This window comes from Ctenocephalides felis, unplaced genomic scaffold (assembly GCF_003426905.1).
Source record: "Ctenocephalides felis isolate EL2017-DRISC unplaced genomic scaffold, ASM342690v1 CF-g0.4_SCAFFOLD_00845, whole genome shotgun sequence".
NCBI classification, from domain to species: domain Eukaryota; kingdom Metazoa; phylum Arthropoda; class Insecta; order Siphonaptera; family Pulicidae; genus Ctenocephalides; species Ctenocephalides felis.
The window spans coordinates 66,646,585-66,665,420 of NW_020536999.1; the positions used below are offsets into that span (position 1 = coordinate 66,646,585).

Below are 18,836 nucleotides of genomic sequence, written 5' to 3' on the forward strand. Positions count from 1 at the left end.
TTGAATAACTTTTTGATGTATCTCAATAAGGACTCGCAGAAAAGAGCAAAATAATTCATTCACATTTTTGCAAATAGTCTAAAAAAAAATTCCACTTTTTTGCAAATAGTCCTAAGCCTATTTTCACAATTTAAAAGCTGGTGAAAAGATATCAGTGAAGAAACATGCTAGATAAAAATCTTAGTTTGGTTTAATTACAAAAATTTAATAAAGTAAGGAATAATAGGACGCGTCAAAATTTCAAAACAGTAAATTCTAAGGCATTTTTACCTTAAGGCAAAGGTAAAAAATTAATTTTTATGTAATACTAGCAAACCCGACAAACTTCGTTTTGCCACCAGATGGTTTCGTGAGAAAGATAAGGAAATTTTTTGTTTGTTTTATATTTGAAAAGAAAAATTTGATTTTATTACACGACATTAATGAATTTATTTCAATTACAAAAATCATGTGTTTTTTTAGTTGAACATCTCTAAGTAAATGAAAGTGAATCCGCAAATTATTCGTTTCATTGAAGTGCTCTTTGGTAAACCACATTTTTTGTTTTTTGGTCTGACGTTAACAGAAACGAAGCGGATGGTTTCCCAACTCGTGAACAGGCAACGTTTAACTGCCCAATTTAAAATTTATCTCGCAAACTCTAAGCGATTCGCCTTGCGACTTGTTAATTGTCATTGCAAACGCAAGGCACACTGGAAATTGCAATCGTTTGAAGTCAAATGGAAGACCAGTCCGAATCATTGGTATGTCACCAAATCGCCAGCAATTCAGTGCGTGTACATCATTATTCTTTGCGGCAAGAATTGCTCGTTGACTTAACCAAGCATAATTCTGATTATTCTCACTAATGTCATTACTCGAATTTTTAATTACGGTGCGTGAAGTTCCAGCAAATCAAGGCACGATGCCACTAATTTTGTTAGCTATAAACCTTGCGGAGCCCGAGACCTTTCTAACAAATGCAAAATTGCCGAAATCGGTTCGTGCGTTCTGGAGTTATATCGTCAGGAAGGAAAACCCGACTTATTTTTATATATATGTAGATGACAAAAAACGTGATAATCTAATCTAATACTGTAATTCATTTATCAACAAAAATCATTATTTTATTATATTATATAAATTTTGAAAACTACCTAAGTACTGCTTCACTGTGTCCAATAGGTTTTCCATCCTTCATCCAGCTGACGGTTCTTACAGGATTTCCAGTAAAATGGCAAGTAAACACGGCTGGTCTTCCAAAATCGATTGTTTGACTTCTTGGTTCAACATGGGCTTTTAGTGGTGCCGTTACTGTTAGAACTGTTTCCACACTTTCGCCTCCAACTGAATTATTGACTACACATAAATATTTTCCACTATCTTCCACAACTGCTTCTTTAATAATCAATGTTCCAGAAACTTGTTTCACCCTGTCGTCTAAAACTACTGCTTGTTTTCTTGTACTTCCTTCGATGAATTTATACCACCTGTAGAAGAATGGAGAAGAATAGTTACAACTTTATACTTTTTAGTAATCTTCCCACACGATTTGACAAAAATTGGTTGGTTAATATATTTGAATGGAAAATTTGATAACATTATTTAAAAAAATGGTTCTATATGATATAGTTATATCCACAATTTATCTTTTTATAAAAATTTTGAAACTGATGCTTACATTCAAAGTTAATTCAGTAAAAAACACTTTCTGTAAGAAATTTGTCAATCGTGTGTGAATTTTAAATATATATAGCCAAATAAAAATGCGGTGAAAATAATTTATAGCGAGATGCACGGAATGATCAATAAAACAAAAAAAGCGCTCACAGCTAGTTATTTTATCCCAAATTTAACATGCATTAAAGATTACCAACTCCTTCAGTTTTGACAGATCGTTTCTAAAAAATAGTGATGACAGTTTTATAAAATTAAAAATTATTTAGTAATATTTTAAGGTATTATATGTCAACTTCATGAAGTTTGGGAATCGCATGATCAAAATTCTAATGCAAATACAGGCTCACAAAAATTAAGCACCGTCACAAAAGCCAACTCATTTTGATACAAATAATTGAGATACTAACTAAAAGACGACTCATAATACCGCGATTAAAAAAATTTAAGGATCAATATTTTTACAGGTTATTTAAAACACACTGCACTCAAAGGTAATTTTAAATATATATATATATATATATATATATATATACATATATATTAAAAAATTCCATAAAACGCAATTAAAATTACTTCTAACTCCGTGCATCTTCACCTGAACAAATAACTGAAATCAAATCAATAAATGAAAAAAAAATTGAAAGTTAAGACAACTCCGAAAATTTCGAATTTCTTTATAAAAATATTTTAAGAAATTATATTTTTCACCAATTAATAAAACTAATAAATATACTTACGTTATACCCAACATATAATTATATTATATCAACATTCGTTATGAACACGTAATGTAAACCCTATATCAATCTGAATATACTACCTTATAATAGGGATTAATTCTCAATTATTAATTTTGAATATATTTTGGGTATTTAGGGAAATCTTACTTAAAATAAGGCACGGGATGACCGACTACTTCACATAATAAATAAACATTGGAATTTTGTTTGGTCGTGACAATTTTTCCTCCGTCATACTTTTGACCAGGTACTTTTGGAGCAATGTTACTTGTTGGAGCTACAAATGTTAAATATTTTCCATTTACAAATATGTTAGAATTTAATGATATCGCCACTGCCCGATACCAAGGTAAATAAGGGTGTCCCAATGATCATAATACACGATTTAATTAAGATTTGCTTCTCTAGTAACGACTTACTTAAAATATGGCACTGGAAAGCCAATTACTTGGCAAGCTAAAGCAACCGGGGTGCCAAATCGGTTAGACACTTTGTTGAAACCGAATTTGTCATTCAAAGCTTTGGGAGCAATATTGCTCGTTGGTTCTGGAAAAGTTTATCCAATTAATTATTCGAGTGTAAATCAAAGGAATTAATTTTCATCGCCACAGCCTGATTTTTGACACAATGCTTCACAACGACAAACTTCAGTGAAAAATGTAGTAAATATACCATAAATAAAATAAATGATTGGAGATTAATTTATTAGCACAATTATAAAAATAAATTCAAAAAAATCATAAGTATAATATTCGTAATAATATGTTATTTATCAGATATAACAATAATAAGAGAATAATTCCGCCAAATTTACTTATTTTAGTACTTTCTACGATAGTATATATTTTGATGTAACATGAAACTCAATTTTTCATTGATATATTATTATTTGGTGGTCCTAGTATATTCAATTCAATATCAAAACTTGTTATGAGTTTGATAATTATAATTAATAGGCAATAACAAAAAATAAATTATTACATTTTTAGATTGATCTATTTACAAAAATATTGTAAAAAAATAGTGAATTAGTGAAATTTTTGATTCGGTTGAAGCATTGTCTGCTGAAGACGTAAGACAAGTTTTAGAATTGATTAAAAAAAATTGCTTAATGAGTTAGGATTTAATATAAATTGAACAAGTATAATAGAACATATGTATATTATCCAAAAAGCGGGAAAGAAAAAACTTGTTACTTGAAAACATTTGTACATTTATAATCGAGTACATTATTGTGTTAAATAAATGTAATATATATTTATCTGAGCCTCTTTTTCAATTATATGATCATATCGACGATAAAATTCTGAATTCAATATATTCGTTTCCTATTAATATAATTGATTATTGCGTAAGATTTGAGCGAGTGCAAAACACATGTAACTCAAAAACCTATTCATCGATAGATATTATTCAATAGATGTAAAATGATATTAAGTAAAATAAAAACGCTTGCTTGAGAATTTCATAACTAATTAATATGAAAATACATAAAATATACTATTTGTATTATGTGTACAAAATCATTAATGCGCATAATTAAAATAAAAATTTGCTGATTCTAACACAAGTATATTTTACGCAAGATATACTTTGATCTATGTTAAATATTCAATAAAAAGATTGTCTTTTTATTCATATTAGAATTTTTAAACCGCATTTTAAATTAGTGTTTACTAAATATTTTTAGACTTACTTAAAGTAAGGTACAGGAAAGCCAACAACTTGGCAAACCAAAGCAACATTTTCTCCGACACCATTCCGTATTTTATTAAATCCAATTTTGTCATTTATTGGTTTCGGAGGTAAATTACTTGTGGGTTCTGTAATATTTTTGAAATTTGCAAAATATAAGGAATTTCAGTTACTTAATAAACCTGTTATATGTAACGCCAATGCCTTTCGGTGGAATAGGGTTTGAAGTTTACTTGTGATTGTTTCATTTTCTTAAGATTTTTAATAAATTGTAACTATAAGTAGAACTATATTAGTGATAATTTTACATTTTACTACTGGAAACACATTGCAAAATTATGATTATCGAATTATATAACTCACTTGAAAAACGGTACTGGAAATCCTACAACGGGGCAAGTTAGAAATACTGATTTTCCAGAATGCGAAAATACGATTTCGCCGCCCTCGTACTTTTTTCCGGGTACTTTTGGCTTTATATTGCTAGTTGGTTCTAACAAAATTTAAAAAAAAATCATAATTAATTCTAAAGATAATTGCCTTTATGTTGAGCTTACAGGGCGATCGGCACAAACGAAAAAAGCGGAATAGTGCATTTTAATTTTTTAATTTTTTAATTTTTTATACTTTTTATTAAAATATCGCTGAAAAACTTACTGAAATCTAGGTACAGGAAATCCGACAACCTGACACAAGACAAACAGTGTTGAACCGAGTTTTCCAGTAAGAATTTTCCACGGAGTTCGTTCGCCTACTAGTTTTGGTGCTAAGTTATTAGTTGGCTCTGAAAATACAGAGCCAAAATTAATAATAACGTCTTTTCAGTAAGAAAAAAATCATTAACGCAATAAAGGCTCTGCTACATATTTTAATTCGCAACAAGCAACGATAAATTAAAATATAATAAATTAGTTTGTTCAAGAAACTCACTTAAATATTGGAACAGGGTATCCCACGACTTGACACATGATACTAATTAGGCTGTTTTCACGACCAAGGATAATCTTCCAACCAAACTTATCGCCCATCAATTTAGGTGCGATGTTATTTGTTGGAGCTGTATGATAATTAAAAATATGTTGTATATATTTGTGAACTGAATCAAAAATTTTATCGAAATTATAACCGTCATGCATTATAAGTATTTCAAGTGGCAAAGCGAATGAGTAATTATTATTTAGTCAAAGAAAAATAAGCCAATGCCTGGATGCATCTTAAAACTCAGAACGATATTTTAGTATATTTGAGCTTTGCAAGTACGAAAGTGAGTCAACGAAATTGTCTGAAAACATAGATTTTTACTTTTAACCGTGTACCCGAAAATCCTACTAGTTAAACGGAAAAAGTTTTTACTTTTTCATAGACTAACAAATAATTATTTAACAATATTTGTTATTAATAATATAATCCACATCGATGGGAATGAAATTGTGTTATTTGTTTATCGTTATCTTTTATAGTTGTGATAAAAAGTGACTCAGAAAAAAGTGACTTTCGCATATTTTCAATTATATCTGGGTCAAATAATGTGCTGGGGAGTTGAAAAATGGGGATTTTTTTGAAAATCATTTAAATTCCAGGGTGGGGCCAATTCTGCATGGAAACACGACCAAACCCATCATGAAGCTTTTGAATAATACTTGTTGCATATGATGTTGCAAGTTGGCAGTCGAGCTCAGGTCATACTACAAGGCCACATTATTTATCTACTTTATTGTTTGTGAAAAAAATTATATCCTATAATTTATATCCGTAATACTCAGAATCCTGTATAACAAACCCTTTATATAGTAATAAATTAAATCTTACTTGAAGAATGGTACTGGATAACCAACGACTTGGCACATTAGATAGACGGGTTGTTCAACACGACCCAATATAAGTTTTCCCAAAGATCTTTCGCCAACTATTCTCGGACCGATATTATTTGTGGGTTCTAAGAATATATATAGCCTTTATAAATACAGCTTATAAATGCTAGTTAAAGCCACTGCCCTTATGTACGTGGATATAATATGTCGAATCAGAAAAATTCATAAAATAACTAGAATTTAATAAAATTGGCATAGTATGCCAAAACTTTGATAGACTCAGCGTTTGGTTGTAAAGTTTTAAAAGTCCGAATAAAATGCAAAAACTTAGACCCAAATAGGTTCCAAAGCAATGTTTGAAATAATGTGTATATAATGGAACTGAATATTTTGAACATTACCTAAAACTGGGCAAAGGATGAGCTTGGGCTTGGCAAAATAGTGCCACAGAATTTTCTACCCGCACTTCTAGTACATTGTATTTGAAGGATGATGATACTTTCGGTGCAGTTCCACTAACTGGAGCTATTAGCAATAAAATATAGATTCAAACTAACTGCTTTATTTAAATTATTATATATAATTGATTTCAATACCAGTGCCCGAACGTAAAAGAACTTCAAGATATCAAGGACTATTTTGCCTTATATTTTGATGTTTATGTTATAATTCGATAATAATATCATTGACGTAATCCAATTCAGCCAACAACCAATATAAAATTCATTATAGGAAAAAATAATCAAAGCGTCCAGGATTTCACAAATTTTTGTCTTTGTTTTTTTGTCACCGGTTATAATCACACCATCAATGGTTTAGGTTAGGACAAAAACATATCTTAGACTCCTAATTGAAAAAAGTTTATTTAAAATTTGTGGTATTTAATTGTCTCAATTGACAAACAAAAGTGATTCAAAAATATATCACTTATATAGGAGCATTTTCTAATATCAAATAATTATATATTTATTTTGATAAAAATATGGCAATCAATTTCAATAATACTTAGAATGTAGAAGAAAATTTGTCAGGGACCAGAATTCAGGCTTATTTTACAGAAACGTAAAGGACAAACAGAAAAAAATAACCAAAATGGAACAATAAAATTTAAAAAAAAAATCAGTCTAGTAAATCTCAAAATCGAAAAAGAATCACCTAGATTTCGGTACTGGAAAACCTTGAGCTTGGCAAGGCAATTCTAAATCTTGTCCAGAATGTCGAACAAACGAAGATAATTTATCATCAGAGGCAAATTTAGGCGGTCGTGGTCCAACGGGTTCTTAATTTAAAATATATTTAAAGCATTATATTAAGCGTTATTTTTTTGACACTGCCGTTGGGAAGATGTACCAAAAAACCGAAACAATTTTTAAATTAGTAAAAGTAAATCCTTTTTTAAGTACCTGTAATTTGGTACAGGAAACGCTTGAGCCTGACACAATAAACCAAAACTTTGGCCAATATGTCTGACGAAAGTGCTACTTTTAGAATCAGATGGAAAAGTAGGAGCTTTTGCGCCAACCGGAGCTAAGAAATCATAAAATGTGAAAGCATTATGCAAATCATAATAAACAAAAATATTATTTTGCTAAATGCCATTATATCCGCTTACAGATCTACCTGAATATTGGGACGGGATACGCTTGGGCCTGGCAAAGTAAGCCAAAACTTTGACCCAAAGATTTTTGAAATGTGCTGCTTTTAGCTTCTGTAGAAAATGTTGGTGCTTTTGATCCGACTGGTTCTATGCGTTTCCGAAAAACATAACGCAATAAGAAAAAAATTATAATTATAATTATAGCATGTGTGCAAATTTTTAAAGACTACTGAAATATTTGCCGATCTACCTGAATAAAGGAACGGGAAACGCCTGTGCTTGGCAAAGTAAACCGAAACTTTGACCGGACGATTTTCTAAATGTGCTACTCATGGCTTCAGTGGAAAATGTAGGTGGTTTCGACCCTACAGGTTCTGTTTAAAAATTATAGAAAAAACGCAGATATAAAAAATAATATACCTTTACATCGATTTTATGATATTACAATTAAATATTAAAATAATTTTAATTGCAAATGATTCTTAATTCACTTATGTTTACCTGAATGTTGGCACAGGGTAGGCCTGAGCTTGGCACAAGAGTCCAAAGCTTTGATTAATATGCCGTGTGTATGAAAATATATGCGAATCTGATGATAAGCTCGGAGCTTTCACACCGACCGGTGCTATTAAAATGAATAATAAAATACATTTATTTCAAGCTTTTAAAGTATTGCTGATTAAACTAGTGAGACCCCAAAAAATAAAGTTATTTTTTTAATCTATACCTGAATGCTGGTACGGGAAATGCTTGGGCCTGGCACAAGATGCCAAAACTTTGCCCTATGCCTCTCTTGTACGTAAAGCTTGAAGAATCAGACGAAAACGTTGGAGCTTTTGCGCCTACAGGCTCTAACAAATAATTCTCAAAGTTTTAAAATCTAATTGACAATCTATTTGGATATACGCCGAATGCTGGGATATTTAACAATAAACCTACCAAGGCCGCTCAAATTGACCTTTTCAAACTTTACATATAACTTAGACATTTTTAAACGTTGAAATACCATTCTTAAACTATATCACAATTCTTATAATATACTAATAATATTTTTTTCACTCTTTGATTTTAACTATTTTCCTAAAAAAAATGATTATAAGGCCTAACTACCGCGGTGGGTCAATTTGACCGATGGAAAATAATGCAATTTAGGGATTTGTTTCGATCGAAATATATGCATAGTTATATAAAATACACAGCATGGACCATACAAATTTAGAATAAAGTTCTGGATGGTATGTGAAGTCAATCGTAAATATATGATTGATGGGTTTCTCTATTTGGGAAATGCCAAGAGGAGAGATTGTTCAATTCTTCAAATTATTGCTTTAAAACTGATAAATTCCTTCACAAATTTTGAAAAAAATGTATAAATCAAATTTCATAACTCTCACAGTGTATAAAAATGCTCGTGTTAAATAATAATAATATTTTATATTAATACATTGTTTAGTGAAAATATGGCATACCAAATGGCTTAGAAGTGTAACTAGAAGTCGAAAATTTGTAGGTGGCAACTTTAGAAATATTTCAACATTTTGATCCTAGCTGGATAAATGCGTAAATTGTTCATATAAAGACGACGAGTAAAGGCATTTTTAGGCGTGAATTTTTGTTTTATTTCATTTTTTTTACTCAACGATTCATATTCAAAATCTCAAGAAAGTTTTCATCAGCACTGCCCATAAGTTTGGCTTTGTTTGGTCGAAAAACTAGTCAAATAAAATTTTGCGAAAGTAGCGAAAAAACAAATATATTAGTGTCAAATGTACATTTTAGACTGAAAAAATTAATAAACAAAGTGAGTAAGCCGAATAAAATATATTAGGAATTCATATGGCATTCTTTATGAATAATTAATTTTAGTTGTTTATTTTCTTATAATTTCTTTTAGGAATTATATTAAAATAAATTTAGAAAAACTTCATGATTTTTATACAAAATACATTAAACAAGAAATCAATCATTATCTTAATTAAATAATAAATTTAATTATTAATTGTTAATGTTTTAATTTTAGGTCAATATGACCGCGCGCGGTTGGCAGAGGCATACATGAATTTTATACATGAGGCATACATGAAGCTTTAGTGTTAATCAGGGTTTTTTCTTAAATATCTACTTATCATTTATATTTTTGAATATGAGATGTGCTATAATTCACCTGAATATAGGTACTGGAAATGCTTGAGCTTGGCATAGCATTCCAAAACTTTGACCGACGGCGCGTTTGATTGTAAAGCTTTGAAAGTCCGAAGAAAACGTGGGAGCTTTGGCACCAACAGGCTCTATAGTAATTTATTGAATAATAATGTAACTACACTGAATTTTCAATTTTGAATCGGATTTTCCATGCTTAAAGGTTGGGATAAATGTAATAAATTTGAACAATGTTTACGTGCAAATTAATCATGTAGATTTTTCTAAATCTTCTTTTTGAGTCTATTATAAAAACGTGGCTATCTCCTGCATCTTAGGACTCATACTTAGGTTAGTACAAATAAATGTTGTAAAGTATTGTGGTCGAAGGTTTGTGTATAATAAAGATAAATATAATAAAAAATATTTTCATCAATTTTATTACCTTATGCTAGGCACGGGAAACGCTTGAGCTTGACAAAGTAAGGCAAAAGAATGTCCTACCGAGCGCACAAAAATACTGCCCTTGGAATCAGATGAAAAAGTTGGAGCTTTTGCGCCTACGGGCTCTAAATCGCGCCAGGAAAAAAAATTAAACATATAATTAAAATTTTAATTCGTTAACTGTACACCAGAACCGACACTAAATTAATGTGAATTGGATTTTAGATTTAAAGCATTATGAAATTGGCATATATATTTTTATTTATAGCAAAAAAATAGAGCACCTGAATGAAGGAACAGGAAAGCTTTGGGCAGGGCATAATACAGCAAAGCTATGGCCTGCTTGCCGCTCTATCCAAGATCTTTTTACGTCTGTTGAAAATGTAGGTGCTTTGCTACCAACAGGCTCTGCGTAATTATTAATTAATATATTTATTATATTTTAGTTACTGAATGAATTTTGCCAACTATATGAATGAAATATGGCCAGCAATAAAGCGCTATAATATTCAATAATCATAGAAAAATTGACGCAAAAAATGCAAATCGTAGCTCCAACGTACTGTATTTGGTATGGTATATTGAATTGATCAAATCGTTTTTTAAAATATTTTCTTCATTTTGTTTATTACATTTTTAAGATAACTGGTACGACCACAGAGCCAAACAAAAGAAGACCAAAAATAGCAGTTTGTACAAAAGCTACGGACATTGTATATAAAAGCCAATTTAGTTACTAAAGAGTACCTGAATCTAGGTACAGGAAAAGCCTGAGCCTGACACAGTAGCCCAAACCCGTGTCCTACATGACGCGTATAGGATATACTAGTCGCATCACTAGATAAAGTCGGTTTCTTCACACCAACTGGCTCTATATATTTATAACAATAGCAATAGTCATGAAGGAAATTCAAGCAACAATTCATTAAAAGTAGTTTTTATAATTCTATTAAATTTCGGATTAATCTACCTCGCACTTGGGACCGGGAATCCCTGGGCCTGACATAGTAATGCAAAGCTCGTTTTCGAATTTCTCAGGAACGAATTCACGCGATTGTCAGTTGAAAATTTGGGAGCACGCACTCCAACTGGTTCTATACATTAATCAAAATAAATCTAAGATTCAAATATAATAGTTTTGGCAAAACCAGAATGTTGGAATTAAGATTAGGTTCTACGAAAAAAATCATACCGAAAGAAAGGAACTGGAAAAGCTTGAGCTGGGCATAGCAACGTAACACTCATTTCACTTTTTGTTGTAAAACCTCTTGTTGTGTCACTTGAAGAAAATTTCGGCATAACGCTTCCGACTGGTTCTGGTAATTATTTAAAGTTACGAAATTGGCATATTTCTTTATATAAATACTAGGGCGGGTCGATTTAAAAGTCGCTTAAGTACGCATGATTTTCGGATACTAGGGATCAAAATAAGATATTTTGTTGAAGAAACCATATCTCTAAAATGAATTCTGATGTCCCGTGCATTGACCCAAAGATAGGGGTTGAGTTTTGAAAAATTCCGTTTCAACACATTTAGAGTTCTCCAATCGCGTCCAAATGTATGACAAACCCCAACTATCTTTGGAAGACCGATCCACCCATGTCTATGGTTTACCCCCTGGGACCTCCCCTTAGAGGTCTTCCATGCAAAAATTGCAAAAAATCATCGTTTTTGATATTTTACTCAACAAACAAATAATGCAACTTTTGTATTGGTGACCTTTAAAGGGAGGTCGCAAGGGCATGAGTAGATCGGCCTTCCAAAGTTAAAGTTAAAGTCGGTCATACATTTGGACACTATTGGGGCGCTCTAAATGAGTCAAAACAGGATTTTTCAAAATTTGACCCAATCTTTGGGTGAATGCACGGGACATCAAAATTCATTTCAGAGATATGGTTTCTTCGGCAAAGTATCTTATTTTGGTCCCTAGTATACGAAAATCATATGTGCCTATGCGACTTTTTTACCCATACAAATCGACCCGCCCTAATAAATACTATACTAAACTAAACCCAAAAATGTTGGAATAAGGTTGTGAAGATTATTTATGGTATTTTTTATTTTGAAACATATCCTACCGAAATAAGGGTACTGGGAAAGCTTGAGCAGGGCATAACAGGGTGACACTTTGATTGCTTTTCGAGGTAAATCCTTTTGTAGTTTCACTAGACGAAAATTTCGGCATAACACTTGCGACAGGTTCTAGGGACGATTCAAAAATATTTATCTGAGTCCAAGTCAAAATTTTGTTTTGTCTTATATATGCCACTGCCTCAAGAAAATTAGGAGACTTTGATGGTACGATCAGAAATAATCTATGCTAATACGATTTTCTAAAGGTCATATAACTCTAGTGCTTTTATTCAAATTATTTGTTATTTCTTTGTATAAACATACCTAAAAGCAAAGTTTTTGGAGCTTTTGCTAGTGAATGATCTACCTGTATCGCTCGAAGAAAATTTCGGCTTAACGCTTGCGACTGGCTCTACATAAATGCCAAAATATTATAAATTGAATATAAAACTGTACGAAAATCTTAAAGATTGTAGACATAAACTATATCATACAGATTTATTATAAATATACGTATTTCACCTGAAAGCTGGAACAGGAAAAGCCTGTGCCTGACATAGCAACGTCACACTTAAAAACTGTTTGGATTCAAACGTTCGACTTTTGTCCAGACTTGGAAATTTTGGTTTCACACTGGCAACAGGCTCTATTTTCAAAAAGATATCAAAATTAACAAATCTCCCGAAAAATTTAATAACGCCAAGCCAAAAGTAGAGATAAGTTCTAGGCTTTCAAAATATAAAACTATAGAAATGATTTATGTAATGTAAAATATTAGAAGACCAGCAAAATATACAAAAGCTAAAAGCAACTAACTCATCAAGCAAATCCCTATATCTCACCTAAATTTAGGCACGGGAAAAGCTTGTGCTGGACATTGCAAAGTGGTTCCAAAACTTTTACCAACAGATGCCGTTCTGGTAGTGTCACCAGCAGTCAAACGTGGTGACACACTTGCAACAGGTTCTGGGTAAAATATAGTACAGATACTGACATTCTAATTATATTTCTATTTTTATATTGGGTATTGACAAAAAATCAGTCGCACTAAATTTGAGTAGACTGCCACAAAATGATAGCTGAGAGAAAATATAAGAATCGAAGAAATTACACGAAAAAAATCCGAACGATAATGTGAAAGAATAGATGTCTTAAGGAACTTATTGTTCAATAATTTTGGTAATTATAACGGTGTATTATACTGGTTATACTCAGTACTTTTTGGATGTATGTATTTAAAAATAGATTTTATTTATTCAAACAGGGTAATGTACAACATTTTAATCTCATATAAAGTTACCTCCATATGATATAGTATCAAACGAAAGATGCCATTCAACAATATAATAAACAATCAATGAAACATAATTGAAATTATGGGAAAAATCAATATGATTTATTTTAAAAATCTTGTTTATTTTAAAATAAAGTTTATTTATTTTAAAATTGAAAATAATTAGAAAAAAACTAATTCGCGCTTTAGTGCCGGCCGGGTACCCTATCCCAACATTCAGGCAGTGGCGAACAAACATTTTCTGATCTTAGGTTTTTGTAGTCATCAGAATATATTTGTTTAAAAAAAAACATACACTTATATTCTAATAGTAATGTTTTAGTACAGTTCAAAATATAATCATTTGATTAAATACTCATTAGAATTACTATTAAATGGAGAACTTGCATGAAAAACTTGTCTTTATTTTTATGATGTATTTATATTTGAAATGGCAGTCATTCGTGCTAAGTTGGTAAGTATATGAAGACATTTGAAGTATTATAACTATCCCTTTTATCCTTAATTCAGATCTTGTCCTAATTCTGAAATACCTTAATGTTACGATATACTGTTGAAATAATCTTTGTAAATAATTAATTTAAAAATACTCCAAAATAATAGCAAATAAAAAATAGAACTTTATGGAGTCTTTGCGTCTTTGTCTTTATCAGCCTCTATTTCGAAAAGAGTATTCGAGCAAGTTATTAAAGTTTATGACTTTTATCTCTTTTAGCCCATTTGACGACTTCCTAAAGCTACTTATTTATACCTATCAAGAATAATAAATATTATTTTAAGCTTTTATCAAGATAAATATAATTTAATTGAAATAATTTCTTGAATTTTGATGCAAGTTCCCAATTAGTAACACGAATTAATTAGACATAGTTACAACATGATTTTTCTACAATAATTATCTCTATCAATTATTATTTCCATATGATGATTCGTCATAAAAGAAGTGTTTTGATGATAATGAGAAAACAGTGAACTGTGGTAAAACATTACAAAACAAGTACAATAAGCGTGCGATATAAGCATTTGATGTTATATGACTAATCTACAAATATTTTCTAACATGTTCAAATTATATAATAATATTTTCTTTTCAATTAAAACTTTAATTAACATGTTTAAATACATCATTCATTTTCATGATCATAACAAATCAAAATGACAATTTTCAAACTGCCCTTTCGAAAAATTTTATACAATATTATTAAAAATCATATTACATTTACTAAAATAACTATAATATTTTAATATTATTCTGTCTTTAAAAATTTACATATTTACTTTCATTTAATTTTTATGTGAGATATGATATTCGACATTAAAAGAATTTTAGACTTGTGCTAGGAAACTAAGATGAAAGATTCTGATATGCAATAGAGAAGACTTTAGTTTTGTATATGCTTGAGATTTTTAGTAGTAAGTACTTTTATCAGAATATTAATTAATTGAAATTATATTAATGAAAATGAAATGAAATTTCAGAAAATATTGATTAAATGAAAATATATTGATTAAATGAAAAAATATATTGATTGATTGATTGAATATAATATATTGATTAAATGAAAAAAATATAAATGCATTATTGTACAATAGTGTGATATATCGTATACATTAAATACTTGCAAAATTTATTTAAGAAATTTATAAGAAACATAATTGAATGTAGTGTTCTGATTTTAAATGCCTTTGATATATTGCACCAAATAAATAAGATTTTTTCCTACATCATTCATAATTTTTGTCTTCTTTTATAGTATTACTCTTAATACGATTCCATTTATAATAAATAAATTTAAAATACATATTTTAATTATACTAATTGTAGATTAACATGATAATCTTTTATATTGACTTTAATCTTTATATTTGGTGTTTAAAATAAGTAAACATAACAAAAAATTCATTACCAAACGAATAATTTTAAATATTATTATATATTTGAACATATTTAAAAAGTATATTCATATGATATACTATTTGTGTGATAGTAGCAATAAAAATATGAAAGTTATATCATATATATAAATAATTTTATTTGTGATTTATTTGTAAAATACTACTAGTAAAAAACAAACAGATATTTTATTGCCCAAAAAAATTAGTCATATGTTTAAATAAAAAACTAATTTGAAACAATCTGTAAAAATGTAACTGTAATATAAAAACTAAAATTTTGTCAACATTTAAACATATGACTAAATACAAAATTGTAATTAACGAAATAATCTACCATATTTTATACAACGCAATTATTTCTTTTGTATGTTCATTGTATAAAGTAATAAACAGTGTTAAATGGTATATTATGATAATATTAATTTTATTTGTCCTTTTTTTCTAACGAATAATAAAACTCTCTGGATAAAATTTGAATACTAAATGATGAAATATTAAGTAATATTATTGATGATACAAGTAAAAAATACGTCTGAATGATACTAGTATGAAAAACGATATACTAAATAATTCTAGTGAAATATATTTAATGGTAAATTATCGTTCATTCATTAAATTCTATTACAATATTAGAGTGAAAACCTAAGCAAACAATTGTTGAAAATGAAATATCTTAGACTGTTATTTCATATTATTATGATAACAGTCACATTATCAATTTGCCCATTAGGTAAAATATGAAACAACTGGAACTTCCAGATAATTTATTAAAATGTGTTATGTCTTAAACCAATATTATCAGAACGAAAGAAAAACAGCCTAGCTGTGAAAGTTTTCATTAGTAATCCATATAATTATTCTTAAACAATTGCATTTGTAAACTTATCGGCATTAATAATTAATCCATTTAATAAACAATGAGTATATCAAAACCTTGACATCGACATGATTTACTCTATATAAGGTCGTTTTGCGTCTCAATTTTAAAGCATAATACATATGTTTTAAATATTAATAAATGCAAATTGTTTTTAACTTGAAGTATGATGAATTGAAATGTAGTCAACTTTTTATTATGTGCACTAGGTCGCTTGTTTTTGTATGTAATAAAGCCATTAATTTTTGTAATTGAGTAAGTTATAATTATGAAGCAATATAAAACCACGAAGTTGATTTAATTTTTTTCGTAATTGTATAATAATGATTCCAGATCAAATTTTAAACTCATTTAACACTGTTTTTAAAGTAGATAATGTTAAAATTAATACCTGCAAAATTTGATAAATAATTCTCAAAAAAAATTTAATGTGACACTACATGTTTATGATAAAAAAAATATTTTATTAAAACATTTTACTGTAATAAAGAATGGTTATTCTATATTTATTAAACTACCTAAAAATTATATTTGCAAATGAATAAATAACCATTTATTAAATTAAATTTATTTTATTCAAAAATTTTGCAGGTTCAACCAGAATACTTAAATTAAGTTAAAAACTTAATCTAAGTATACACTAGTTATTTGTAAGTATCATTAAGCCAAACTCGTTTAGTACTTTTGTTTCTACTTAAACTATTGTGATTTAATATTTCCAAAACTTGCAAACATTTAAAAAATATTAAGTTGTTGCCTTATTTCATTTCACCCATATCTGACTTTAGGTAGTTCAGCCAAATCTTTTCCAAAAATTAGAAAGCAAATTGGAGCAACGCAAAGTGAATTGGGGAACCAAAAATCAGGTAAAAATCAAGTATCATGTAAAAAAAAACAATAACAACAAATGGGTTCCATGATCACGACTTTTTAACTATTTTTTAAAAAGAAAATTGAACAAGATGACCATTCGACTAGGTGTAGTGGCATTTGTAGTAAGGGAAGTAACAAAAACTTTCCTGTGTGAGCAAATAATCGCCTGAATCAATAAGAATTGAAATTTGACCATAATTAGAATTGTAACTTCAGAATTTTGAAATTTCTCCATTATTTCTAACATAGCCCATTATTTCTAACTTATTTTTATTCATATTTAAACCACTTTTCTATAGGGCCATAGTATTTTAAATTTTCTTGAGACCTTTAACTCTATTATCTACAGACATTCGTTAAAATAACAGTTTTCAACACTTCAAATCATAAATTTTTAGAAAAGTTAAAAGACATAAAAAATGGTTAACTAGCATAGAAAATCTAACAATGTGACAGTGAAAATTACGACAAAAAAATACAGGTATACATATAATAAAAAAAAAATTATAATTCAGTTGGTCAATCCTTAGAAAATGCTACAAGTTTTTTTTTGCAAGTTTATTGACTATTTTCGAAACACTTCATTCCTAAATCGTCAAAATGTAGTCATATCACAATAGTTTAAATAGTTTCAAATAAAAACTGAGTATTTTTTTAAACCATGCCTTTGGGACATTTAGCCCACTTACCAGTGATGACCAGCCTTCCTTTGGTTGCACTTAATCTTGTCTCACCAGTAAGTCTGTGTTTAGTTCTACATTGGTACGTTTTGTAACCATCCTCAGGACCAACATCTCTTATGTGCAGTTCTCCAGATGGCAATACTAAATATTTACCATCTAAAAATGTCAAAAAAAGAATTAGTTTCTAACATAAATTTAATTTGGATTACTAAAAAATAGTTACTATCATTAGCGTTTAAAAAGCTTGTTATGTCTCAACAAAATATAGATCGTGATCAAGAATTGAAAGGCATCTATAAATTATGTAATATATTTGAACTTCAAAAATCTGATTAAATATATGTTAAAAGCTAATTAAAAAATTTAAAATAGAATTCTGATATTAGAACAAAATTTTTAGTTGATGTACTTTGAAGAAATCTGAGAAATCAAGATGATCAAGTCTCAAATTAAACAGTTAGACGCTTATTGTAATACTTTTAAATACTTTGTTCGACGTTGGCTTTATTAATTAAATGGATGTAAACTAATTTTGAAATCGCTAATTTACTGTAAATATTTCTACAAGTATAAAAGTCTATTAATATGGAATATCGATAAATAACATAAGAGTGTGACATAATTTATTATGAGTGCCCCATCCTTACCATCACGTTATTTTAAGTAAAATTCTAAAAAACTAATTCCATTTTCAATTGATATCTTAATTTAGATGATAAAGAAAAAGAAAATAAAAAACTAATTTTATTGAGACATAATAAACAAAAAATCATTTGGAGTTTGTTCTTGATTTCTTCGGTAAAGCTAACCAAAGTTCTTTAAACAAAAAATAATGTAAAATTCGTCAGATTGATTGATTGATACTATTTTATTTTTTTTTATTTTATTAATTACCTTAAGTTGTTATAGTTCCATTGAAAAATATAATAATGCAACTTATTGTTTTTATACTTAGTAAGCATTTTACTCTCCATTATTTTTTTAGCCATTTATTAAAAAATTGACACCTTACGGTTTATTTGTAATTATTTCTTCAGCATTAAAGAATAAGTTT

The 18,836-nt window shown here is 28.9% G+C and overlaps 1 protein-coding gene across 1 annotated transcript in view; it reads right to left on the reverse strand.

Moving 5' to 3' along the window:
• LOC113373543 (Down syndrome cell adhesion molecule-like protein Dscam2) overlaps positions 1 to 18,836 on the reverse strand; it is a 273,188-nt gene that overhangs the window by 76,746 nt on the left and 177,606 nt on the right. Inside the window, exon 7 of the mRNA XM_026613836.1 lies at positions 1,137 to 1,469. Coding sequence (XP_026469621.1) covers positions 1,137 to 1,469 — 333 coding nt within the window. The remainder of the gene's footprint in view (positions 1 to 1,136; positions 1,470 to 18,836) is intronic.